Here is a 27229-nt window from a genome sequence, read left to right on the forward strand (position 1 = left end):
ATTAGCCAGCTTCTTTAGATATTTCTGTTCTCTGTTTTTGTTTGGGAAATGTAAAACTGTTTCTGATTTGATCTGGTTCTCTGTGAACAAACTCTGTTCTTTCCTTATCAGTAAGGGGAGATGGCCAGTCTGCAGGGTCTGATGGTGAAGCCTTAACTCCTGGAGCTGCAGCACTGGGCTGTGCTTAGGTGGAGAAGGTGCCTGCAGGTGGCCCACAATATCTCAAACTGAGAGAAGTATGTGAACATTACGATATACATTGAAGAAGATATTGAAAATGTTTCTATAAAAAATGATTAATATTAAATAGAGGAAGTGCCAAAATCTAATAGAAGAAGGTGTGTTTGCTGTCTGCTACAGACTAGTATTCATCTCTGAAAGAAATTGAAGATATAAGGTCACATATAAGGACAGAGAAGCTATTGAAAAAAACCTCGTCATTTTCTATACAAATATTAATGAAAAGGAAGTACAAAAATTCAATATAAAGAGGTGTGTCTATTGTGTGCAGACTATAATCCCATTCTCAAAGTAAATTGAAGTTAAGATAAAATAAGATAAGTAACACAGTACCGAAGGAGTGGCAGACCGGGGTGGTGGTTCCTCTTTTTTAAAAAGGGGGATCAGAGGGTGTGTGCCAATTACAGAGGCATCACATTACTCAGCCTCCCGGGAAAGTTACTCTAAGGTGCTGGAAAGGAGGGTCCGGCCGATTGTCAAACCTCAGATTGAAGAGGAACAATGCGGTTTTCGTCCTGGTGGTGGAACGACGGACCAGCTTTTCACTCTTGCAAGGATTCTGGAGAGGGCCTGGGAGTATGCTCATCCGGTCTACATGTGCTTTGTGGATTTGGAGAAGGCGTACGACAGGGAGATACTGTGGGAGGTGCTGCGGGAGTATGGGGTGAGGGGGTCTCTACTCAGGGCCATCCAATCTCTGTAGACTCCCAAAGTGACAGCTGTGTCAGCGTTGTGTCTCCTTCATCATAAAAGCAGAATATGAAATAATAACCAATCATCTGATGTGTGTGGAGTTTGGACTGTGGCAAACCCCCTGTAATTTTACATCGAATGAAGGTAAACAGTGGCCGGCTGTGCGTTCTGCGGGCTGGCGACACACCTCTCAGAGGCTGCAGGTTCATCAGTGTTTCTGCCTTCACATGCTGTAGAGTTCATGAAGTGAAAACACTTTGAACACTATAAAGAAGCTGTAGGTAGCAACTTCTGTAAGAGCCCCCCACATCCAGTCGTCAAAGTAGACTGGTTACTCACTAAAACCCATGCAGGCATGCACGCATCAGCGTTGTTTTGGGCTGGGTCGGACACACGGTGTCCAGGGCCGTTCATCCCTGGGTCAAACATATAATACTCACTGGCCTATTGACAAAACTCTCACTGGGATCCACTGCTGCAAAATCCACTCCACAGTTTTAGTGAACTGAATGGTACCAATGCTGCTCAGGTACTTTTGTAGCTCGTACCTCAAGATCTGACGGATCTGCAGTTTTCAGTTTAACGCCTTAAGATCAGGATTACAGGCAGGACATCAGGCCTCAAAAAATAATTATATCTGAGCATACATAACATACGTTTATATACTGTAGATCGCAATGGTTTGCCTTTTTACTCGTGACAACACATTTCCATGATGTCCCTGAAGACAGCCTCTGGCCTGCTATAAACCGTGGGGCGGATCCTTGGATCCCTCTGGCCCACTCACAGAATGCGCTCCTGCAGCAAATAGACAGCGCGCGCACAGAGCCAGGCTTGAATTACTAACAGAGGTCCCAGAACATACTTTTGATTAACTAAATGTTATTATGGGCTATAATGACTGATCGATACTATGGTACCAAAAAGCGAATTATGAACATTACGGTAATTACTGTAAAATGATCAAATAAAGTTTGATCGTTTACTGATACGTGGTTTCCTAATATTTGTCCACATTTCTGAATGGTGATGATGTGCATAGTCGTAGTGACATGTGACCACAACAAGTTACTCACATGTTGCATTAAGTTGTATTTATCCTAAATATTTGCATACTAATTGGCATTCATTAGAATTAATGAGTGAAAGAAAGTGTGAGCAACCACTTTTTCACTTTCATTTATTATTTCAATTCCAACCATAGTAATGAAGAACATATTTTACACTGTAGTCCAGGTTTACAGCAGTAACAATCATATAATTCAACATTATAACCTTTGTGAAATAGGACTTGCTGCAGGGCTGTTGTGTGTTACCTTACCTCATTTTTTTGGTTCACATTACATCACGCGTGACAAAAGCATAGGAACAAAGAAAAGCCACACAAACGCTTCCTTTAAGATAATTTATTTTGTACAGTAAAACAGAAGATGGGAGGTTGCACTGCATCCACTGTGATTGTGGAGAGGACGGGGGGGATGGATTTAAGCACCCGGGATGTTACAAACTTTAACAGCAACCATTTCTCAGCGCTTGTGTGATTATTGAGTATCTTACAAAGATGGACAGTCAATCAACTCAGAAGTCAATTGTGACAAAGTGTCTGATACGTGATGACATGACTTTGAACTGCCTCCAGTAACGACTCAATGCAGGTCAAACAAACAAACTTTGTGTACAGCGTGCGTTCAAGGACACCACAACTCTCACAGTACATACTATCACGCCAACAACTAAAACAGGCATTCTTCCGTGGGAATAAACATAGTATATATACTCTTATCTCTGTACCTCCTCTTAGAAAGGCATGTGTGTTTGTCAGTTGTTGTTTGTCCACATGATCATTGTGATGTGAGCGTTGTGGGGTCGTTGAACGCAGCCCGCTCTTATAGGTTTAGGGCCCCGGTAGGGTGCGTTTGTTTCCGTTTACTTGGGAGGCCTGTAGGCAATCTTCCTGCTCTTCAGCACAGACCACCTGTGTCTTTTCATGTAGTAAAGCAGAGGGACCACGATGCTGGCGCCCAACAGCAGCTGGGGGGAGAAAGAGAGAAGATCGATTAATCCCACGACTAAATCCAAGTTTACATCCTGCTTGAACTCGATTGAATTTGTCTGTATGCAGTGAACACTTTAATAAAATGGGATTCAAACACATTTCTGATGCAGGTTGGGGTTGATGATAGTAAATGCTAAGTGCTATTTAATTCTATTGTAATGTACAATGGCTTGTTTTTATGTTGCTGCAACGCAAAAAAATCCCAATTTGGGATCAATAAAGTACATCCATCCATGACAACAACACAGCAGCGTGCGTTCCACCTGTCATGTGACAAGGAACAACCAAAAACAGCCAAGAGATACAGCTCTGAAAAAAATTAAGAGACCAGTGCAGCATTATCTGGTTTTACTATTTATAGGTATGTGTAAAATGGACATTATTTTATTGTATTCTATAAGCTACTGACAACACTTCTCGGTGTTGGAATTCAACAGACACTGGAATGAGATCTGTCTGGAGGGTCACCATATTCATTTTGTGAGCACAGCTGCTAAAAAGTGTGTAGCTGCGCATCGTACCTTCAGTCCCATGCGCTTGCGTTGGTCGTGCGCTGGCTCCGAGGCCCACTTCAGGAACGTACACACGTCCTTAGCAACCTGACTCATGGTGGCAGGTGTTCCTATGGCAGACAATACACACACACACACATCAACCATCAGCACAAAGATTTTAACTGCAGCAAAGTTCGATGCACGATCCTGGAAACGTACATGGGCATGAAACAGTTCAATCTCCATGCGCGTGCAAAAATAGTTTAAAGATCTATTTTTTAAAACCAATTGCAATTTGCAGATTGAAACGATTCAGTGACTTCAAAAACAGTTAATTTGAAACAGCTTGCAATTTTGGTTGCCTTCTAAGATAAAAATAGATAACTTGCACTTGTTTAATATAATAACTATTGCAAGTTGCCACGGCTGCTCACATTAGCATTGCTCATTTGCTGTCACCTTAAATTTAATTATAGTTTTTTTTACAAAAAAAGCTTAATAGTATCTATGTTATATCTTAGTCGTAGTTCCGACTCATTTCTTTACTTCTTCTCTTGGTATTTGAATATTATCCTTCTGTGCAATGCCTGCTTCAGCACAACAATCTCCTTTCTGAAAGTTGAAATGCTATAACGGTTCTTCTGTTCTCTTTCAGTCCATCACGTTGTGTTTCTACTCAGATCCCCACTGTAACTAGGATTAGTTGATAAAGCAGCCTGACCACACAATCAACTACACACTTTGCATCTCAACTCACCATCCTCAAACTCCAGCACCTCATTGTAGATTGGGGGGGCCATGCCGATGGCCTGGCCGGCGAAGTAGGGGTTGTAGTAAAGCCCCTCCCTCACCGCCACTCCTGCTGGAGGCTCACAGTATCCTGTCAGCAGGCTGAACACGTAGTCCTCTCCTCCATGTCTGCGGGAACACAACACGTGAACACCGAGTGCATGAAGCTATCAGATGTGTGAGTGCCCTCAGATGAACAGTTATTAGTTACCTGGCGTTGATGATGTAGCTGAGGTCGGGGGGCAGCGCTCCGTTGTTGGCAGCGCGGGCGGCTTCAGGGTTGGGGTAAGGTTTTGGGAAGTAGTCCGACAGCTTTCCAGGGCGGGTGAACATCTCTCCGCTCTCATCAGGGCCATCCACCACTTCAGCCTGAACACAACACACCATGCATGTTAAAAAAGGAAAACCTCACACACCATGCGTCTTAAGAGAATATTGATCACCGTTTCCCAGATGGTTCAACCCCTCTCACACACACAGCCTCACCTCCTCAGCGAGGGCCTTGGCCTCAGCCTCTGTGTGCGACACTCCCACCAGATTTCTGAAGGCCAGGTACTCCATACTGTGGCAGGCTGAGCACACCTGCTTATACACCGCATAACCACGGCGCACGCTGCGGGGGGGAAACAGAATAGAGGTCATCTTCTAAAAAGCACTACAGGGGCCGAAACTACGGATGAACCTGTTCCAAATTTCTCAGACAAAACCAATGTTTAGAATAATTTCCTGTTTATTTATATCTGTTTCTCTTCAGTGTCAAGGTAACTCAAGGAATAAGAACTGTCTTTCAGCTCGTCATCACACTAACTTTGAACAAGCCAAATTATCTAAAGATAACTTTTACAAAAGCCTTTTTAAACTTTACAACTAAATACTCTAGTAAACTTTATTTGTACTATTTATTTATAATTGTTACTGTCTCCATTATGTTCACTTTCAGGATTTCTGAATCTGCAATAGGTTTCCTCATTGTCAGTCATGATCTTTTATAACCTGTCATATTTAGGATAATAAGTCATATTTCATAGAATTAATTTGCCATTTATCAAATTGAATATGTAAATAATAAATATACAGAACAAGCTTCTGAATTAAGCAACGTATTATGGCAGGAGAAACTCAGATAAACAGAAACAATGCGCTCAATTTTCATTTCATCAGTAAAACCTTAAGTGGGCTGCGGTCATCTTTGAATGTCCCATCATTTGCATTGGTGCATCCCTAGTGTGCTAACACAACAGCACAAAATGAAACAGGAGACTGTGTTTTACTGCGTGCGTGCGTGTGTGTATCAAACCTGGCGTGGTCCAGAGAGGACAGAGGTCCAGCGTGGCTCCATGGGTAAGTAGGGGGGTGAAGCTCCAGGTCGGAGGCTTTGACTGACTGATGCAGCATGAGAGCGAGTCCCGCCCCGCCGGCAGTGACCACGCCTAATGTGCTCAGGGCAACCTTCTTGCTCCGAGGCAGGCTGGCGAAGGACATGTTGGCCTGTGGAGGAGAGAGATGAGCACAACAAGATATCCCTTAGTTAGTGAAAAGCATCCAACTCCATTTGTGAACAGTAGTACTTCACATAAATATAACATAGAAATAATAATAATTTCTGAATAAATGTAAGCAAAAAGTGCACATTTCCCATCTTTGGTCAAAATGAAGGACTACTGATTTCAGAAATTCCCTGAATTTACTGGTTCTCACAACCCAAATGTATTTGCTGTTATTTTTTCTGGCTGAAATTAGGGTTGAACAAATCATATGAAAACCAATTGTCTCTGACATTCATTTTATTTGCTATTCTCGACTAATAGTTGAGAGAACAGAAGCCATTAGCTATATTGTAGACTTTGATGTCTTTGATTTACATTCTTCCTACTCAAAAATTTGATTTGTATTGTAAATAGGGATGCACCGAAATGAAAATTCTTGGCCGAAACCGAAAACCGAAAATGAGGAAACCAAGGCCGAAAACCGAAACACCGAAATAAATTATTATTCCAATTATTAGTACCATTGCATTTATGGCTATGACTGTGTGCTAACCTTACTAAAAATCAAGGCGTTGCAATTCAAAGAATAAATAAATCACGAAATTATGAAAATATTTATTTAGAACTGACATTATGCACAATATAAAATAAAATGAAATGTTTAACTTGACCATCATGTGTAGCCTACATGAAATAATATGTACAGGCTTAAATAACTGCCTAGCTGATGAATATTGTAAAGTAAATTATGCTAGCTCAGATAAACAAACAAAGGTCATTAATTCATTCATCGAAAACGTTAGTGGGCTGCAGGTCATCTTATGCAGCTTGAAATTGTGCATCCTAGTGTGCTACAAAGTTAAATGATAACCAGGAGCACTGTTTTACTGGTCTATCGGTGCGTGAATATTCTGAAACTAGTCCAGAGGCAGAGCTCCAGGGGTTGCACACATTGAACAGGGGGGTAAAATACGTCTGGAATGTCGCTTTGCTGACTGATGCGCATGAAGGGGTCCCGCCCGTCCGACATGCCACGAACCAAGCTCGCCTCTACACCAGGCAGGCTGGATCACTAAGGCAATGATTCCATCATTTTGTAATGCCCTAGCTTGGCACTCCGGACTTTTAAGTATAAAATGTCCCTTAAAAAAAACCTATGTTTTAGTTAGGGTGAAAAAGATTCCTAGCAGGACAAGCTGCAACTAATATGTATTTTGATTTGTGCTAAGAAGGCAAATCCATTTCCTAAATAAAATGGTTTTGTTGTTTAAAATATATGTTTAAAAAGTTTAAGCCTATTTTGAAAGTCAGTCTAAAAATCGAATAAATGATGACTATTGTAAAACAGAACACAGTAAAGCAGCAGAAACAGGTGCAATTCCACACCTTTGCTTATTCAATTATTTGAAACGATTTGTTTCCAAATGCTAAGTGAAACAATGTTCAGAATACTCTGAGTTCACCTCGAGACCTTTACTGTACAGAGAGCCTGTTGCTGTATAGCAGTGCCCTCCCTCAGTGATGTTATGAAACTGTCCTTCACTACTGCTTCTGTAACTAGGCAGCCGGAATTATATGACTGCACCCCTGAATCACGACACACACACACACAGACACACAGACACAGACACAGACACAGACACAGACACACACAGACACACACACACACACACACACACACACACACACACACACACACACACACACACACACACACACCTTTACTAGTAGAAGGGCAACTTTATCCGAGATTGAATAGTAAAGTGTTGTCCAGCAGCTGACAACCATTTATGTGCCAGGTAGTTTAGTGGACTGGTTGTTAAGATAGATTTCCCAAACCATTATCTAAACCCCTGATTTTATTACGGACCTTTGTTAGAAACTCAGTGCTACATCCTTCCCTGTCTGTTTTTAAACTGACTATAATACATGCACAATTTAAAGATGACACTGTTTTAATGTATGCCAAAAGATAATTAGCTGCTTACCAGCATGGATACAATTCCATTCTAGCAACCAAGAGCTGAAATGATCATTCAATAGCATTTTAAATGTCAAATGACAGAAAAGAATCCCCAAACAGCTGTTCAAGCCATAACGCCTTACACTGTTGCTGCTACATCAAACATAACGTTCAGATACGTTATAGACAAAACAATGAATCAGAAAATTGAACCGCTGATTAATCCATAAATAAAGACAAATGTAACCCCATTAAATAACGGGCAAACCATAATTCATATTTATATAAAAAGGAAGGTTAACTTGAAATATAGAGCTAATCATTCCACCTTTTAGAATGTATATATCATTCTCTTTTCCCCTTTAAATGGGTGATTGTTTTCATTTAGATATGTATCATATATGGTAGTGTACCCCTGGACTAGAATCGTGTTGCTGCATCTATACTATTCATATCAAGCAATACGATGGATTTGATCCGGATATTTGTTACAGTTATTCTAAAATCATATCAACCTTGAGAAACGCTCACAGGGTAAACTGCTCAGTCTCTGTTTGTACCCCAGGCAGGTCACAACTGATAGCGGAGTGAATGACACAAGTACATTTTACTTTCATATATTTACCTCCACTGATTAAAAATAGAAAGCTCAAACTTTTTCAGGACACTTTCACAGATGACATTTAGCCGTCAGATGAAGGGTACAGCAAAAAACGGCTAAAGACAGCTTTCTCACCGGAAGTCCTTTCAGTCCTTGAAACGCTAACTCGTTAGCAAGCCGATTAGCTAGAATACTTTGGCCGTTGACAGCTTTGACTTAATATGAACAAAACATGACTGTTGAAAGACTAAATACTACAACAAAAACTATGTTAAAACACCCTGGAGTGCATTAAAGTATTGGGGTAGTGTAAGCTAAGGTTTACGTTTTATTTTATTGAACCTGGACGTTTGCCGGGTGGTTGACACGACTTCCAGAGTTAGCTTATCGGCTAGCCGGCTCCAGTAAACGATAGCTACCAGGTTTTCTGTATGTGTGGCGTTTGTTTTCGGAATTAAAGAGGCCATGCTGATATTTAAGTTTAAAGAGAAAAAACATATCAGAAAATATAATACAAGACCTGTGGCTACATCCTAAGAAATATGTGTGAACACGAGTGACCTTGTCTCACCCTACTGACAGAACCAGGCTAACATTAGCCCGCCATCCGGACACCACATCATAACTGTTAAAATGTTGCAACAACACCCTGCCTTTAGGGATAGACACAACACTGAGGTATCGACCTACCACAGGAGTCTTGACGGATTTCGATGTGTTGAGGAGGGCTCTCCCACTCCCCGATAGCACCACGACTCGTAGCGCCGCCATCTTCTCTGCGTTCCTCTGAGCTGAGGGAGCACTGACTCGCGCGGATAAACACAGGATCCTTCGGTTCGGAACCTTCAAAATAAAATCATCACGGGTGAAACTCATGGTTTTCAGCTAGGTCACAATTTACAGAATAAAACCACTGTGGCCAATTCCCATCGCATCAACTGTTTTAAGAATGAGAAACTATAATATTAGTGTTCATAATTAACATAAACATACACATGGCAACATACCTTTAGGGTTGAGATTAGTTGTAATAGCTTACCTTTGTCCCTTTAACCATCACACTTGTAAAAGGAATGCAGTTATAGATAAAAGGACATTTTGAAAGTATACAATAGACATTATAGTCGTGTTTTTTATAATACTGCAAAGCTGGCGGCAATAAAAAAAAAAGTTTTCTATTTTTTTATTTCACAAACATCTGTGAAGACCTCAGTAGGAACTATTGCTCCGACAAAGAAGTATCTACCTCAATGTATAAGAGAGTCTTTAATATGTAAAAACACTTTTGTTTTTCCTTGCTGAATGGACCTCATTGCCTCCTGTTCTTTTCAGAAGACTGACTGTTTTTATAGAATACATATATTTTTCCATTTTCTCCCAGTGTCAAGTCTGCTCTTATTTTGAAGGTCACCTGACCGGAAATACATATCCATGCTGACTTCAGCTCTAACTTGACACTCCATTTACACAACCATTTTTTCGCATTGTTAAGTAACATCTTACAAAAACAAAAAAAAACAAAAAAAACAAAACGTAATAATATAATAGAATAGTAATATATTGTTCTTTATACGTCAGATATGAGGGTTATAAAAAAAAAGGTATTTTAAGATATGTGTCTCCATCCAGCGGCGGCTACATGACATCATTATACATTTGACCTACATTGCGAAGTTAGTGTCCGTGATATAATATATATTTAAGTTATGTCAAAAACCTTTTTATATACTTCGATCGAGATTCATCAAGTTGTTTAACATTCACATAAGGACAAGCTCAGTTTATAGAGTCCAGAATAGTCTATGCAGCTCTTCACCCTGAATAACTTTTGAAGGAGAAACTTTATTGAACCCCGGACAGACACGGACAGAGGACAACATGCTGTGTCTTTAATGAACCCTGCGTGTTTTGGCATTTGTTCTTATTTCATAAATAGTTTTACTTCCGTCAAATTAGAAATAACACAATATAGAAATACTCTGTTATAAATAAACATCCTGCATTCATAATAATATTAATTGTTGGTATTAAAATATACTTGGAGTAAAAAAAGCAAGTCATTCTGCACAATGGCCCATGTAAGAATAATTTATTTGATCTCATTGGATCATAATCATTGATGTGTTTATCACTTTAATGATGCAGCTGTTGAAATAGTTGCTTATTTATGTATTTATTTTTTCACTATAGGCCTATCCTGTAGGTTGTGAATCTCACCAAGTGATCGCTAAAGTTAATTTTTTTTATAGATTATATTTTGGGTTATTAATCGGAATTGGAATCTTCCAACTAACTAAAGTTATCTGTAATTTGAAGGGGATTAGAAAGAACATTTGCCAGTGACTTGCGAAAGTATTTAATGCCCTTAGATCTGATCAGATGTGGTTTACAAAATTGTACATCAACGAAAGCTCTTATATGCTAACAGATTATTTGCCAAGCCAGAATTAATGATCCATTAGCAGATCTTTAAAAAAAGAAAGAAAAAAAAGAAACATTCCTCTTGCATAAGTATTCATTTAAGACTGCAGTAACAGCCTGCACTCTTAAATGTTTACCAGCTTGGGCCAAAGTCTGAGTCTTTAATGCAGATCTGCTCCAGGTTGTTCAGGTTGGTTTAATGACGCGTGGTCGTGGACTGCAGCTTTCAAACAGTGCCAGAGATTCTGGATGGAAATCCGATTTGGTCTTCTGTAACTGCACATGACCTTTTTGTTTTTTAAATCCTCCTGTGCTGAAGCGTGTTCTCTTGCTTCAAACTGCTGTAAACTGCTACAAACTTCGCTGCAAACTTTTCGTCATCCATTCTTTATTTCAAGTATGCAAATGTAATATAAATTCCCCCGCTATATGAGTAATAAAGGATTTCTGATTCTGATTTCATTTTTCATTTTAACAAGATGCCCAGCCCCTGCTGATGAAAAGCGTCCCCACAGCATGATGCTGCCACCCCCACTCTTCACTGTGGGGATGATGTTATCCCGCCTCAGGCAGTGTTGATTTTGCGCCACACAAAGCTATTTGAATTTTGGCCAAACATCTCCATCTTCCTCTCCTCAGACCCAAAACCTTGTACCCCATCTCGGAAAACTTGAGAGGCTTTGATATGGCTGTTGTTGTTGTTGTTGTTGTTGTTGTTTGTGGCTCACTGAATGTTGTCCCTCTGTGGCTTCCATCACTTGTTTTCTTATTGTTCAGACCTTTAGTTTTGAGGGACAGGTTGCGGGGATGCTCTTATGCTTCATTTTTTTTACACATTACCTTCAGATTTCAGTCTGGGCAAAAATATTTAAACTTTGGGGGTTATCCAGCTAATCTAAGATAAGCAAATATAACATGATAATTACTCTATTAATCCCAAACTGGGAAATGTTGGTGTTGCAGCAGCATAATACAATACAGGGCATAGCACATAATTAGAAATAAAAAGAAGAAATAAAGAATTCTAAAGTTTACACATCTCAAAGAAAAAATAGAAATAAAAATGACACCGGCATTAGAGAAAACATATATATATACAGTTGACTATGAAGATAAATAATCTATACAGTCAGACAAGTAAACACTGTTGAAATTAACAACATATAAAGCAAGATGTTTTATACATAATAGTGCAGTGAATGGAATATTAAATAAAATATAAATGTACAATGTAAAGTGTAAAGTGTGAATGTTATGTTCCAGTTAACAAGAGAGGCTATGGAGCAGAGATGCAGACAATGGTTCATTGTTCCATTTTAAGGTCTGTAGTGTGCTTCTTAGATAAACATTTTTATTTCGGGAAACTTGTAGCTTCCATAGCACACGGGTTGAATACTTATGAAAACAGCATATTTCAGTTATTTATTTTTCTAATATAAAAGTAATTTCACTTTGACACAAATCATTTTGAGGATCATTATTTTTTAATTAAGTAGATGAAGAAGGAACCGTTAATGTCCCACGGAGGGGACATTTACAATCTGCATTTGACCCATCCTAGTGTTAGGCCCCCGGGGAGCAGTGTAGGGAACAGTGTCTTGCTCGGGGACACCTTGGTAGCACTTGGTCTTTCGGGGTCTTGAGCTAGTGATTCTTCCGGTTCCCAAACCAAGTCCCTATGGACTTCGCCATGACCACCACCAAACAGAACAAAATCTCATGCTTCATTTTTAATCCAGACACATATTATATTTTCCCAGGGGATTGAATACTTTTGCAAGCCACTGTTGGAATTAAATGCAATCCTTAATCATAAACCCAAATATCAGTTGAAGCTGATACCTTGTGTCCTCCAGAAGATGGAGACACAGCATCACAAGATAAAATACAGGGGCATAATGGGGCTTTCACTCCTCTATACTGTACACCTCACACACTAAAAACATACTTTTGTCTTTTCTGTTTTGTTCATTTTTCCTATTCCAGGTGAAAATTGGAATCAGATTTATAGTAGGTTTACCCACAAGTAATTTGCTTTCATGTAAAATGGTGCGTATTTATGTTGTAAGAAAAGGAGCAAAATTATATCAATAATTATAAAACATCAGAGATATTATTCTGAAATGGACCAATCAAACAATGACTACTTTTACTGTCGCTACTTTAAGTACATTTAGATGAGAGTACTTTCTACTTTTACTGGAGGAACATTTTGAATGCAGGACTTTTACTGTGACAGAGTATTCCTACACTCTGGTACTTCTACTTTACTCAAGTACAAGATCTGAGTACTTCTACTTTTACTCAAGTACAAGATCTGAGTACTTCTACTTTTACTCAAGTACAATATCTGAGTATTTCTACTTTTACTGTCGCTACTTTAAGTACATTTAGATGAGAATACTTTCTACTTTTACTGGAGGAACATTTTGAATGCAGGACTTTTACTGTGACAGAGTATTCCTACACTCTGGTACTTCTACTTTACTCAAGTACAAGATCTGAGAACTTCTACTTTTACTCAAGTACAAGATCTGAGTACTTCTACTTTTACTCAAGTACAATATCTGAGTATTTCTACTTTTACTGTCGCTACTTTAAGTACATTTAGATGAGAATACTTTCTACTTTTACTGGAGGAACATTTTGAATGCAGGACTTTTACTGTGACAGAGTATTCCTACACTCTGGTACTTCTACTTTTACTCAAGTACAAGATCTGAGTACTTCTACTTTTACTCAAGTATAACTTCTGAGTACTTCTCTGGCCACAATGGATATAGTCTAGTTACTGTGAACCAAATCTACGGGAACAAATAAATAACCTGAACTGAAACGTGAAAGTTGACTTGATCCCCTGAACAACATGCAATACTGCCAGAAGACTTTATGAGATATCTCAAAACGTAAAACTTATCAGAATCAAAATGCAGAGCTAAGTCGACATCAAAATCTGAATACATTATGTATGCTGGCAGAATTTTGGTTTTGTTTGATTTCAGAATAAATAATAATAACAACTTTAAAAACTAGAATGAATAGATTAATATGAACATGAGAAGTGAACATAATAACATGGAATACAAAGATAATATAAACTAAAGATATTTATATGAACATATAGGTTGAAGTAAAATGTCCAATAAAAGATAAAACAGAATAAACATTTGGAGATCTATAATGAAAACATGAAGCCTGAAATATTAAGATGTATAAACCCGCAGCATGATTGGTAGTGAGTGATGGATGTTTGCTGTTTGACAGCAGGTAGCAAATGAAATATTCATCATGGCCGTCATGTTTCCTGACAGGACGCTTCTTTTCATATGAGCTCATCAGAAACCTCCCTGTGTTTACTGGACTGCAAATAAATAATATAATGCACATATTATTTTCTCATTAATGTGTTATGTTCTTTTTTGTATATCTATATTTCTTGCAAATGTTTAAAAAAAATAAACTTTATTACTGCATCTTAATTTCTCTTACTGTGTTTGTGCACCATTATACATCAAAGCAAATTCCTGGCATATTTAAACCTGGGACATTGTGGTGGCAATTTATTTGTCAAACGTGGATAAGAATTAAACCATTCAGTTGTTTTTTATGTATTTTATTTCTTGCAAGAAAGTTCAGTCAGTCATACAGAGAGCAGACTGTCTGCAGAGTGAAAGACGAAGAATAGGGTTTGGGTTGCATATTTAAACACAGAGAAGAAAGGGGGGGTCAAGCTTGGTGATAATGAAAGGAACATTCAGTAAGCTTTAGGGAGGTAGGGAGGCCGTATCAGGATGTTCTCAACAGAAGTAGAAGGTCATACTGTTGGTGCACACAGAGAGTGTAACTAACATTGCAACAAATCTTCTTAAAAAGGAATTCTAAGAAACAATGATATAGATATAATAAACTAGACTCTGACTGTTTGACCTTCATTTCCATCAATACTAATAAATATGGTGGCATCCTCACTAGGTACCCGAATCACCTCAACTGGCTCCTTTCAAGCGAAGGAGCAGCGGTTCTACTCCGAGTCCCTCCCGGATGACTGAACTTCTCACCTTATCCCTAAGGGAGATGCCAGCCACCTGCGGAGAAATCCCATTTTGGCCGCTTACATCCGCGATCACGTTCTTTTGGCCATGACCCATCCTTCATGACCATAGGTGAGGGTATGAACGAAGATGGCCCGGTAGACAGAGAGCTTTGCCTTCTGGCTCAGCTCTCTTTTCGTCACAACGGTGCAGTAAAGCGACTGCAGTACCGCTCCCGCTGCTCCGATTCTCCGGCCCATCTCACGCTCCATTGTTCCCTCACTCGAGAACAAGACCCCGAGATACTTGAACTCCTTCACTTGGGGTAAGGCCTCATTCCCTAACTGGAGTGGACAGTCCATCAGTTTCCTGCTTAGATGGCTGGGGGAATATTAGCTCTGGGGGAATATTAGTCCCAAATTGGGGGAAAACGATAATTATTTGTGCCCAATCAAATAAGTCCCACCGTCCTCCCTTGTCTGACTCAGACTTGCCCCCGAGTCGTCTGCCCAAAACCGCCTCCACTGCCTTTGTTGTTCCCCCCAGGCCGTCCACCTGTCCTTTTGCTCAACTTTCCCAGCTCCTTCAGTTTTTGTGTTTTGTACCAACATTTTATTTTAATAAAAGTTTGTTACACTCCCATAACCTGCCTCCCTGTCTTGGTACTGCATTTGCTTCCGCATTCCTGCCTAACCCTGACAATAGTGTTAGTTGAAAGGATCAGTTTTCTTTTCTCTGTCAGCTGTTCTGTTCTGTACTGCCTGAATCTGCTTAATGGTTTCACTTTCTTTGGTTCATTTGTTCAGTTTTTAATTCAGCAGGTGAACCTATATGTTCATAAAATTGTGTGTGTGAGCTTAACTGTGTGTGTTAAAGAAAAACAGAGTATTTTCTATCAGCTCATGTGTTATTTCTGCTTTTTTAAGCTGTAGTATGTGCTCGTTTCAGTGCTGCTGCCTGAATATGCTTCATGAAACGCAGCTTTTCATACAAATAAAATAATTTGTGATCCTAAATACAGTATCTTGTTTTTTTCGTGTTATACTGTTGTTGGAGATTAGGTTACAAATATTTTACCAGTAATTGTAAGAGAATCAATTTTTAAGTAACCCTCCCAACCCTGAATGTATGTTTCAGCATGAAGTTAAACAATGCAAACTTATTACATTTCTGATCCACTTTCAGATTTGTTTGAAAAGTGAACAGCCTGCTTTAAATTCTTAACTGACGAAAGGCTTCTAAATTAAACAACCAGCACAATTTGGAATATTTATTAACATCATTTTCAGAAAATATCAATACACTTTAGAAGCTGCATGACTTATGGTTCCATGCAGCAAACCCTAAACCAGAGCTGTTCCTCCTTACAACAGAGAGTACTCTCAGAGAAGAGATGTGACCCAGCAAAGAGAATGAAACTTCAAAAGAGCCAATGAGAGAATATAAGAAGGCAAAAGGAGATGTTGCATAGTCGGTGATGCATCAGTAATGATGTGCTAAGGCTGCTGGTGATGTCTGTCTTTAATGAAGATGACGGGGACATTACAACGCAGGGCAACTTCAAACAAAGGAAACAGCTTCTGCCCTTAGAGGAAAACAGCTATTACACTCGGTGCTCTTCCCCAGTAATGTGTGTTCCATATTAGAGTTATTTTGAAGTTCGTTTTATGTTTGCATACCAGCCAGGATCCAGAGGGAAACATTTCCATCATGATGAAAATCCAGTCCGACATTTACAACATTTATCAATCTCCACAAAAGAGCACATCTACATATTTTACCAACTGTTATTTATTTCATTGGAGAAATGCAGATGTAACCAGCATTGACTAATGGTCATTCCAGCGAGAGGAGTGCTGTCTTGGAAACATTGATGGATCACTGAGCGGGCATACCACGCACGGGGCCTACACATACAAAGTGTCACTCAAAGATTCATTTCAAGAATTTTGAGAAAGAGACTCAAATGGACCGCACAAAGTAACAAAACAACCTTAAGACACAAAAATAAAAAATGAGCAAGATAACTTTACATAACAATAATACGCATGCATCAGGAGCAGCTCTAAGTGCTTTAACAAGGCACACATCACAATTTAAAACAGAAAAACACTAAATAAAACCAAAAGCATGATATAACAGTTCAACACTTTAAGAGACACAGCAGTAAAAGCTATGATAATAAAGAATAACACACAATGAAATGGTGATCCCTCTCTCTAAAACCAAGGAAGACAAAAGGATAAAATATAAATAATTAAAATATAAACTAAAATAAAAACCCAAATAAGACATAAACAATAGAAACCTAATAATTAACAACATTAGGAAAAGTCAAATGATTTAAACACCAACTTAAAAAGGAATTTTGCTAAAATAGTTAAAGCTTATAAAACCTACGAAATATATAAATCAACTTAAAAATAAATAAATATTTTAAAGGAATAAAAGACCATTTAAAAGTGGGGTATCACTCATTTTAAAAGATGTCTCTAACTGTCGTTTAAAAAGGTCCACTGAGACAAAAAATGAAGTGAAATTAATTTTTAAATAACAGTAAACATGGAAGTGTTCATGCTAGTACTTAAAGAAAATAGTCTAAATGTTAAATAGATGCTAGATTTATTGCAGGATATGTCTCTCGACCGTTAAGCACAATAATAAATTCTAAGGAAGCAACAAATATTCATGTGGTGTTTTTTTTTTTTGCTCAATTCAAAAATACACAAACATAACAAAGAATATATAGTGCAGGAAGAGGTTCATTTGAAGCCTACCCCGCATGTGTGATATAAAAGAGAACACAAGACTAACACACGTACAAATATGAATTCAATTGCAAATGGTTAAAACACTAGGATATCTAAAAGCACACACACACACGCACGCACGCACGCACGCACACCCACACACACACACACACACACACACACACACACACACACACACACACACACACACACACACACACACACACACACACTTGATTGTAGCAACCTTGCGTGACTCTGCAGAGCAGCAGGACCTTCACAGCTCAGATCAATACATTTATTAATGAGCCTGACGACGGCATCCCTGAGACTCATAAACAGGTCGTTATCCCTGACCTCCAGGCTCTCCATTCAGACAAGTAACAGCCTCCACCTCCCATGACACGCCTGAATATTAAAAGCCCGGCTCTAAGACGAACTTCATGGGAAGGGAGGGGGGGTTGGAGCGACGAGAGGAAGTTTAAACACATTGCATGTTTTATTTAGCTGTAGAATGTATGACAGAGGATGAGAGCTTGGAGTGAGGAGAAGGTTTCAAGGTTTCAAGGTTTCAAGGTTTCAAGGTTTTATATGCACAGCAGATACAGCATATTTTGGCAATGAAAATCTTATGTCCCATGCTCCTCCAACAACTCAACATACATGGTGCAAATAAGATAAATAAAATAGTGCAAAAAGAGAGAAGAATATTTACAATAACAACAATAAAGATTTGAGGATGTGAAATATATACATATGTGGAATACATTGAGAGTATTTAAACACTTTACACTGTTGAAGAGGAGGTATGGACAGATGCATATATTATGTATAACAGATGTATATGGCAGATGTGTATAATATATAGATATGTGTACTATAAACAGATGTGTATAATATATATATATATATATATATATATATATATATATATATATGTGTGTATCCTATAAACAGATGTGAGTAGACATTCACTGAGCTCAGGAGTTCAGCAGTCTTATAGCCTGTGGTATAAAACTGTCTCTGAGTCTGGTGGTCTTGGTCCGGATGCTGCGGTACCGTCTGCCAGACGGCAGCAGACAGAACAGATTGTTGCTGGGGTGATGGGGGTCCTTTAATATCCTACCGGCCTTCTTCCTGCACCGCTGGGTGTAGAGGTCCTCCATGGATGGCAGCTCCGTCCTGGTGATGTGCTGAGCAGTTTTCACCACCCTCTGTAGAGTCTTACGGTTGAGGGCGGTGCAACTGCCATACCAGGCGGTGATGCAGCCAGTCAGGATACTCTCGATGGTGCACCTGTAGAAGTTGCAGAGTATTCTGGAGTCCATGTTGAACTTCCGCAGCCTGTGGAGGAAGAAGAGCCGCTGTCGAGCCATCTTGGATATGACCCTGGTGTGATGTGTCCATGTCAGGTCCTCACTGATGTTTACCCCGAGGAACCTGAAGCTGCTGACTCTCTCCACAGGAGTCCCGTCGATGGTGATGGGTGTGTGTGCCTCTCTCTGCCTCTTCCTGTAGTCCACAATCAGCTCCTTTGTTTTGCTGACGTTGAGATGGAGGTTGTTGTCCTGGCACCAAGATGTCAGGGCTCTGACCTCCTCTCTGTACGCCGTCTCGTCGCCGTCTGTGATCAGGCCGATGACGGCCGTGTCGTCAGCAAACTTGATGATGGTGTTGGAACTGTGTGTGGCCACGCAGTCGTGCGTGAACAGGGAGTAGAGGAGAGGGCTGAGCACACGACCCTGAGGGGCTCCGGTGTTGAGGGTCAAGGTGGAGGATGTGATGTTCCCCATCCGCACTGCCTGGGATCTGCCTGTCAGGAAGCTCAGGATCCAGTCACAGAGGGCACTGTTGAGCCCAAGGTCCCTGAGTGGGGGAGGGCTTTATATCCATGCCGGAAAGAAGTGTAAACATGGTCCAGTGTATTTCCACCGCGCTTAAGGCAGCTGACGTGCTGATAGTATTTCGGCAGGACTTTCTTCATGTTGGCTCTGTTAAAATCCCCGGCCACAATAAATGCGGCCTCTGGCCGAGAAGCCTCTGTCCTGTCGATAATCCCATACAGCTCCTCCAGCGCTGTGTTGTTGTCAGCGTGCGGCGGAACATACACTGCTGTTAAAACAACAGATGTGAACTCCATCGGCAGATAAAAAGGCCGGCATCCGATCATGATGTGCTCTAGGCTGGGAGAACAGTCCGAAGAAATGATCTCCACATCTGAGCACCACTTGTTGTTAATCATGAAGCAGACACCTCCTCCCTTGCTCTTCCCTGAGTTTATTGTCCGGTCCTGGCGATGAATGGAGAATCCGTGTTGAGCAATGGCGGTGTCCGGTATCGTGGGGTCGAGCCAAGTCTCCGTGAAAACCAAAACATTACAGGTCTTAATGTCCCGTTGAAATGCCACCCTGCTACGGAGTTCGTCCAGCTTATTATCCAGGGATTGGACATTTGCCAGAAGTAAACTCGGTAGAGGAGGCCTGTTTTCACGTTTCCTCAGCCTGACCAGGACCCCGGCCCGGGATCCTTGTGGTCTCTTCCTCCACAGGTAGAGCTCCAGCAGGTAAACACAGAGACTCTCCATTGTTTGCAGGTCGTGGTGGATTATTGCTGTCCACCAGCGACCTGATGTGTAAAAGTTGTTCTCTATCATATTGGATGATAGGGCTCGCTTGGGCGGTTTGCATGTTGCAAAAAAAGTTAAAAACAACCAACAAAGTAAAACAATAAAAACACTACGAAGTGGAGTTGGTGAGGAGCTCGAGACACGGCAGCCATCCTCGGCATCTTCCCAGACAGGTGGAGGTATGTTCTTGTTCTGTCTCATCATCACTTTGTTAGTTTTGTGGTCCTTTTGTGTTTCTTTGTGGATTCTTTTTGTCTACTTTTAGTCTCTTTCTAACTTTCCTTGATAACTTTGATGGTTTTTTGTGTCCCTTTGTGGATTCTTTTTATTGTTGTGTTTATTTCTGAATGTAAGTCTCTCTTGTTAGTCTTTTTCATTAATATAGTTTTGTATAACTTTGTGTCTTTTTGGACATTTTGTTTATTTTTTTGATAATTTTGTGTTTCTTTTCAATTTAATTGTGTCTTTTTTGCAGTTGTCTTTTTGTCTCTTATGATCGTTTTGTTCCTTTTTATGTTCATTTAGTTTCACTTAATTATTTTGTGTCTCTGTGGTCTTTTTGTGTTTGTGTCTTTCTGCCGAAGTCATTGGTGTCCTTTCTTGAGTTATTTAATCCACAATAAACATGTTTTACTCCATCCCGTTAAAAAAAACAAAAAACTCAATAAGCAAATCAGGATTTTTAACCCATAATTTAAATACTCATTTCTTATATCATGAATTACTTTCCATTCAAGTTTTTATGTTACACATCATGCATTCAGACATACAGAGCTTAAGACTGACACAAAGAATGTGTATTCTCCACTAAAGGTTGATAAAGTTTAACTTTGTTGACTTCACTTTATGTTGATGTTGTCTGATTTCATGGTGCCCCCTGAGTTTTTGAGCATGAGAACTACAGCCCTCTGATTTTGACTTTAACGGGTTGTTCTTGAATGCAACACTCTGAGAAACAATCTGATGCTGAGTGCAGAAACCAATGAGAGGTGCTGAGTCAATCGGTTTACCAATGTGTTCTACTGCTTTTTCCTATTGTAGTGTTACCACTGTCAAAGTCTGTTTACCTCAGCTGACTCACACACACACACACACTGGCTGTAGCTAAGCTTCAGCTCTTCACAGGAAAAACAGTAGCAAGCAGAATGAGGGAGATGACATAAAAAGGAGCTGTACTTCTTGCTACTTCACAAATACATGACATGGTGACATGTGCATCGTTGTTATGTTTTATCTTAGTAGTACAAGAACCAATCTATACTTCCTACTGCAGGTGTAGCCTCTAAATGTAATACCAATATTTTAAAGTCACAAGATGTGAATAACCTGAAAGAAAATCTACATTATTGCGGCTTTTTCCACAGTTGTGCATTCCAAAACTGAGTTGTTCTTACCTACCATAAAAAAAACACAGCTGCCCGAGAGAAATACATGATCATTTTTCAAAAGCATAAAGAGAAGCTGATACAGTCGCTAAATATTCAACAACCCTCAGTTTTCTCTCTGCTTTAACAATCCTGCTGCAGTGGAATAATGATTCCACTGTTTCCTCTTCTCCGTCATTCTTTTTAAAATAATTATGTTTAATCTCATCCTGCAGCTTGTTTTTTTGCCCATTTGCTTAAAAAAGAAAAGAAAAAACTAGTTTATGCTTACTGTTTCTGACACTTGTTGCCGTGCTGTGGGAATTGTGACGTTTGGCTGATGGAGTAACATCCATTTCAATTGAATAATGACCATGTTTGCTCAATGTTTCATTTCTCAGTTTTGCTTTTTCTTTCAAAGACTGATCGTTAATAGGATGCTGTTTGGCATTAACACTGGCAGATAGGATATCTGGAGATTACTGGAAAAACATCAAAGCATCACAAACATCATTCAGCTTTTCCGAAGGAGCTTTATTTTCCAAGCATGATTGCACATTAAAGTAGTAAGACTGTGGTTTTTTTGCATTACTTCCAAAGTACTTTCACAGAAATTGCCATAAGTGCTCAAAACAAGGACAACAAAGCTGCAAAAAGGAAGAAGGCATGGAATAAAGAGAACTCATTTTATTAAGACGTTTATTGATTTGTATATTAAAAGTAGATATATTTAAATGGAAATAAATAATATATAAGCTAATAACATCAATGCTATATACAAATGTATCTGAATGTTTAATTAAAATGCATTTTGCAAAGATTTTTTCTTCCCACAGCATTTATACAAGTACAGTATAGGGGAGAGTGGGGTAAGATGAGTCAACTTGTACTAACGTTATCCTCTAGGCAAGGGAAAATAAGATAGAAATCAAATGACAACAACAACCTTTACTTCATGGTGTCTTCTGTCAATCTAAATGATAATAATGCATCACAAAGGGCCATGAAAATATGCTTTTAAAAAAAGGGGTCTTGTGGCTAAACATGACCCATCTAAGTTGATCAGAATCAAGGGGTGAATTGACCAATGGACTTTTTCAAGTTTAAACCTGAAAAATACAACAACAAAAACAGTCATTCATGCTCATCTTTAGCTAAATGATTCACATGGTTATACACCTTGCTAAATAATCAACATGTGTGATATATACTTTATTTCAGACCTGGATACATCTGATTTGACAGAACAGTAATTAAACCTAACTTGTTGAAAAGGTATTTTGACAAGTAGGACATGGTTTATTGTGAAAAAACACATTTACCACTTCACCATGTGCTTCTGTGCACCGCAGCTGAATAGAAATGATGGGTGCTTCGTGAACTTATGGTCACATGTCACACATGCACAGTTCCCTAGACAAAGGGGGTTGGTCATCTTACCCACTGGCTCATCTTATTTGCATGCAGTTGCTAACTAAGGCTAATCAAGTTAAAGGAAAGGCAAAGTCTAGCATAGTTGTTAATGTCACTATGTTATCACAGTGCTATACTAATCTAAGCACCTTTTTAATTGGTTCACATTAAGAAAATGTATGATTAGGAGCTCTATTCATGTGTGCAGTCCTAAGGCAAGTTTCTCATTTTATCAAATGACCAAATACAAAAAATGAATGCTTATCTCTAAAATAATACAAAGGAATGAACAATACATGAGTACAGTATAAATGTTTTTTTAATGTTTCTGTAAATATTTTCTATGCTCCTTTTTATCTATCCTGTTTTGCCCCCGAGGACAATTATCCTGTGATCTGAAGAAAGGGTTCCATTCACACACTCGGGCATCGGCAGGAGCTGTGGTTGATGCCGATGGTGATTGCAGCCGCAGGTCATATCTCCCGAGCTGCAGACAGACTCAACCTGAAGCTCCCTGCAGGCCCGTGTCACATTTAACAGCCAACCTGCAGCCCATAATGCGACCTGACAGGGGGGAGCAGCCAAGGAGAGGTGAACAACGCTTCGACACACACCTACCTTTGATTTGTCACTACTACTTACCGTTCTGAAGAACAGAAAGAGAAGTGAAAGCCCCCTTGTTCAGACAGTCAGCACAGCTTTGTTCACATTGCACAGATATTCTTTTATACATAAGAAGCGTGTCCTATTAATTTCATCATAAGCTGCTGGTACACCTTTCAAATCCAGGAATTCCTGGGTGTTCCAATAAAAGGAATATCCCAGTTTTGCATCTTTATAATGTTGTTCTTTTTTTCTTAGGACTAAAGCTCAAGTACATGCATTTTATTTTTATACTTCATACTGGTAAGTTTGCTCCTTCCTTAGACAATTTTGTACAATCCTTCAAAAATTGCACTGGTCCTTCAATTTACTAATTGCTAAAAAGAGATTCTGCTTCTAGTCTGAGAAGTATTGACCAATCACGTCCAAACATGCTTTAGCTGTGTGCAGCTAAACAGTGGACGGCAGGAGAGGTTACACCAGCTATATTAATATAAATAAATAATTCTGTCTTGGTTTTAAAGGTCTATAAACTCCAATTCAAGCAAATTTCCTCCCTCTCTCCTCGTAGGCCTCCAAATAGCTCACCGCCCGTGAGCTGGAGCTCAGTGAGTCCCTTCTGTGGCACTCCCTTCACGCATTTAATCCCCTCCATTTCCCCCTTTCAATACTGTGACCCAAAAAAGACAAGTTAAAAACTTATCCTGGCAACAAATTATGATACTATGAAACAAACCAATGATTTACTTTATTCAATTGTTCACACAGGAGAGCAGTACAGTCCAATTCAGAGCCAAATCAGCAGTTTATGAGAGCAATCATGAACACCAATGACATTTAGGTATATATATATGACACAGTAAGGAAAATATGTAAAAATAATGTAAATCAATAGTTTACAAAGATTTGTAAAATGGCTGCATTTTCTTTTTATGCACATTACAGGAATCCAATGTGCAACATTTGCACCAAAAGTCCCGGTAAGAAGATCTTTGGGAGCGTTTATTCATGTCCTACAATCTTATTCTGCCGATAGTGTTTGCCTAGTTTATATTTAAAAAATATATAAAATGTCCAGTTTTTACACTTTACAAAGGTTTTTTTGTGATTGAAAGTTCATTCATGACCTCAGAAGATGAAAAAAACAACAACCCCACCACAACATGGGAACCCCTTACTACGTATATACCAGCCAGCAGAAGAACTTTAAAGACCTCAACACACCGGGTTGTGACGAATAAAAAACACGAAAATGCCAAAAACTTGCTCGTGAAAATGTTGCGTAACAGCTATTCATCTTTCATTGAAGGAACACATCAGTAAAAGGCTGAAACAGATTCTCGTTGACTACTGGGATACTATTGGCCCACAGAAACTTCTTGTTATAAGACTATAAGATATATTACAAAGTCAACTGGTAACCAAAATGATCTGCTTGAATTTTAGTTTCCTCTGATTCACAGCTTCACAGTACATGATAACAGCTTTTATCGTGAAAGGTAAGACGGTCTGGGTTAAGGGGAGTAAAAAAGTGTTGGAGTGTATGGAGAACAGAGCCTCTTTGCTGCACAACAGGATTGGTTATAGCCTTGATTGATCCTCGGTGGAAGTTTTTAGAGAAATTGACTCTTTTCACGCCACAATTCCCTCGCATAATCTTTGCTGCATAATATTTACTTTCAAATTGCTCATGAAAAAAATATCTTGAAGTGCAAATCAATTGCATGAAGAAAATATCCCCGGTGTGTTAAGGCCCCACGCCAGGAAAATAATAAACTGCAAACATTTCAAAAAAGCACAATAGTTTGATGCCAGGGCGTAATGATCAGATTCATAGGCCAAACTGCCAGCCCTACATTGTTTTGAGATATCACCTGATGCATCAAATCATATGACAGAATAAACCTAGGACATGCCCACAATGACCTCACTGTACATAACATACTAAAATGGCTGTCTAGTTTCTCTGTTACATCACTACATAGAAAGGAATTGGTAGTATCTTCAATGGTTGAGCATTTACAGTGTTAAAGTACGGAAACAGTTGCTTAGTGAAAGTATGTTTGAACGTGTGTATGTGGGTGTCAGTATCAGAATCAGAGAATGACAGGTTTCCTCTGTTCAAGTCTAGAAAAATTGTGATCCTCTTGATCTTGTTCTTCACTCGGAGAACTGTGGAATACTCTCGATCAGACTCTGCTACGTACTCACCATCGCAGTTTACAACTCTGAAAAATCCATCCAGTTTGTCTACGTTACTCTTAACTGACTCCGCTACCCCCACTGCCCAGACCGGACTATCTCTAACCTTAACATCCCAGCTGTGAGTACCTGAGGTAAAGCCCTCAGAGCCCAGGACAGCGAGAAAGGAATAAATCCTTTCTGGGTTTTCTGGAAGTTCCTGTCTCTCTTCACGTCTCAAACTGGTCAGATCTTCAGACACGATGAGTTCTGGATGAGCAGTGTTTGAGTCCAGAACCACAGGATGGTAGGAGACCAAGTACTTCATCTTACTCCAGATGGTAAAAGCGAGGTTGCCCAGGTGTTTGGCCTCATCTATCAGAGCCCCTGAGGGCAGCTGTGGATCCTCCAGCAGGGGGCGCTGCAGTCTCTCCACTGCAGCCTTGTAGTTGTGCAGGAAGGAGACGTCTTCAGCTCTCAGCTCCTCTTCTGTGGCACTGACTGTGTGTGAAAGAGCTGCTATCTCTTTGCTCACAGCCTCCATCTTGTTCTTCATCATCATCCTCTTCTGCTCCTCTTCCTCCCTGAGTGTAGACATCCTGGCCTCCTCTTCCTCTTCAAGAAACCGGTGAAGCTTCTTAAACTGCTCCTTAATCTGTGTCTCTGTGCGTCGGGCCTGGACCTTCATGTGTCCTGCTGTTTGATCAAACTTCACCTGGGCTTGTTCAAAGCGCTTCAGTTTCTCCTGTAAGGGCTTCAGAGATTTCTGGAGCTCCTCTTTGAGATCCTGTGCAGCTTCATCGATGGGTCTGAATCTGTGGGCAGCGTGAGTTTTTGAATCTCTGCAGACGAGACATACTGGCCGCTGATCATCCAGACAGAAGAGTTGGAGTTTCTCAAAGTGAAGGCTGCAGAGATTCTCAGAACTTTCTTGATCTCTCTCAAGTATAAAGGTCTCACACAGATTCTTTAAAGCCAGGTTACGAGGTGGCTCACTCCTTGATGACCTCCTCTTACACACTGGACACTGCTGTAGTGGATTCCCTCCCCACCAGTTTTGCAGACAGCCTTTACAGAAGCTGTGGCAGCATGTCAGGACAATCGGATCGTCAAAGATGTCATGGCAAATAGGACAGGAGAGATCCTTCTCTAAATTAGAAGCCATTTTCTCTCTAAGTGAAGAGAAAACACAACGGTACACAGATTATCATCATATATCATCATTAATTCATCAGTTCACTCAGGTAAAGTATTCTAAATTACTTAAAGTCTTACCAGTACAATATCCTGTATTCCTGTAGCTGTTATCCTTTAGACCTGTTGGCTGCAATCGTCTCTCAGTGTGTGTTTGTCTGTCTGTGGCAGAGCAGCAGTCTGAGTATTTAGTTTTTTCTCAGCTCGAGTCAGTTAAGGGGTGGAGATTGGTCCTGCCCTTTTGTTACAGTTTTGTTGAGTAAGTAGATTAGTAGATAGAGGTGAGAGATGTGTGGATAAAATATTTATGACGTCATGTTAAC

General features: G+C 39.7%; 2 protein-coding genes across 2 annotated transcripts; both read right to left on the bottom strand.

The window, feature by feature from the left end:
• Nucleotides 1-2324: 2324 nt before the first annotated feature.
• LOC134883469 (cytochrome c1, heme protein, mitochondrial) lies at nucleotides 2325-9166 on the bottom strand. The gene is made up of 7 exons (XM_063911840.1): nucleotides 9014-9166; nucleotides 5570-5760; nucleotides 4759-4885; nucleotides 4484-4641; nucleotides 4241-4401; nucleotides 3511-3611; nucleotides 2325-2964 (listed from the first exon to the last, which is right to left on the bottom strand). The coding sequence occupies exons 1-7, from the start codon at nucleotides 9092-9094 to the stop codon at nucleotides 2860-2862; spliced, it is 924 nt and encodes a 307-aa protein (XP_063767910.1). The 5' UTR covers nucleotides 9095-9166; the 3' UTR covers nucleotides 2325-2859.
• Nucleotides 9167-24246: 15080 nt separating this feature from the next.
• Nucleotides 24247-27094, bottom strand: LOC134883599 (E3 ubiquitin-protein ligase TRIM39-like). Its single transcript, XM_063912054.1, has 2 exons — nucleotides 26988-27094; nucleotides 24247-26884 (listed from the first exon to the last, which is right to left on the bottom strand). Exon 2 carries the CDS (start codon nucleotides 26875-26877, stop codon nucleotides 25501-25503), a length of 1377 nt encoding a protein of 458 aa, XP_063768124.1. The 5' UTR covers nucleotides 26878-26884; nucleotides 26988-27094; the 3' UTR covers nucleotides 24247-25500.
• Nucleotides 27095-27229: the final 135 nt, after the last annotated feature.

The sequence above is a fragment of the Eleginops maclovinus genome, chromosome 20 (genome assembly GCF_036324505.1).
Source record: "Eleginops maclovinus isolate JMC-PN-2008 ecotype Puerto Natales chromosome 20, JC_Emac_rtc_rv5, whole genome shotgun sequence".
Taxonomy (NCBI): Eukaryota; Metazoa; Chordata; class Actinopteri; order Perciformes; family Eleginopidae; genus Eleginops; species Eleginops maclovinus.

What these genes read in the sequence shown, in the direction of transcription:
- LOC134883599 (XM_063912054.1), bottom strand. Translation starts at nt 26,877, where the DNA reads ATGGCTTCTAATTTAGAGAAGGATCTCTCCTGTCCTATTTGCCATGAC.
- LOC134883469 (XM_063911840.1), bottom strand. Translation starts at nt 9,094, where the DNA reads ATGGCGGCGCTACGAGTCGTGGTGCTATCGGGGAGTGGGAGAGCCCTC. An exon ending in AATCCGTCAAGACTCCTGTG is followed by an intron (nt 5,761 to 9,013) that starts GTAGGTCGATAC and finishes TCTCCTCCACAG; the next exon opens with GCCAACATGTCCTTCGCCAG. An exon ending in AGCTACATCATCAACGCCAG is followed by an intron (nt 4,402 to 4,483) that starts GTAACTAATAAC and finishes GTGTTCCCGCAG; the next exon opens with ACATGGAGGAGAGGACTACG.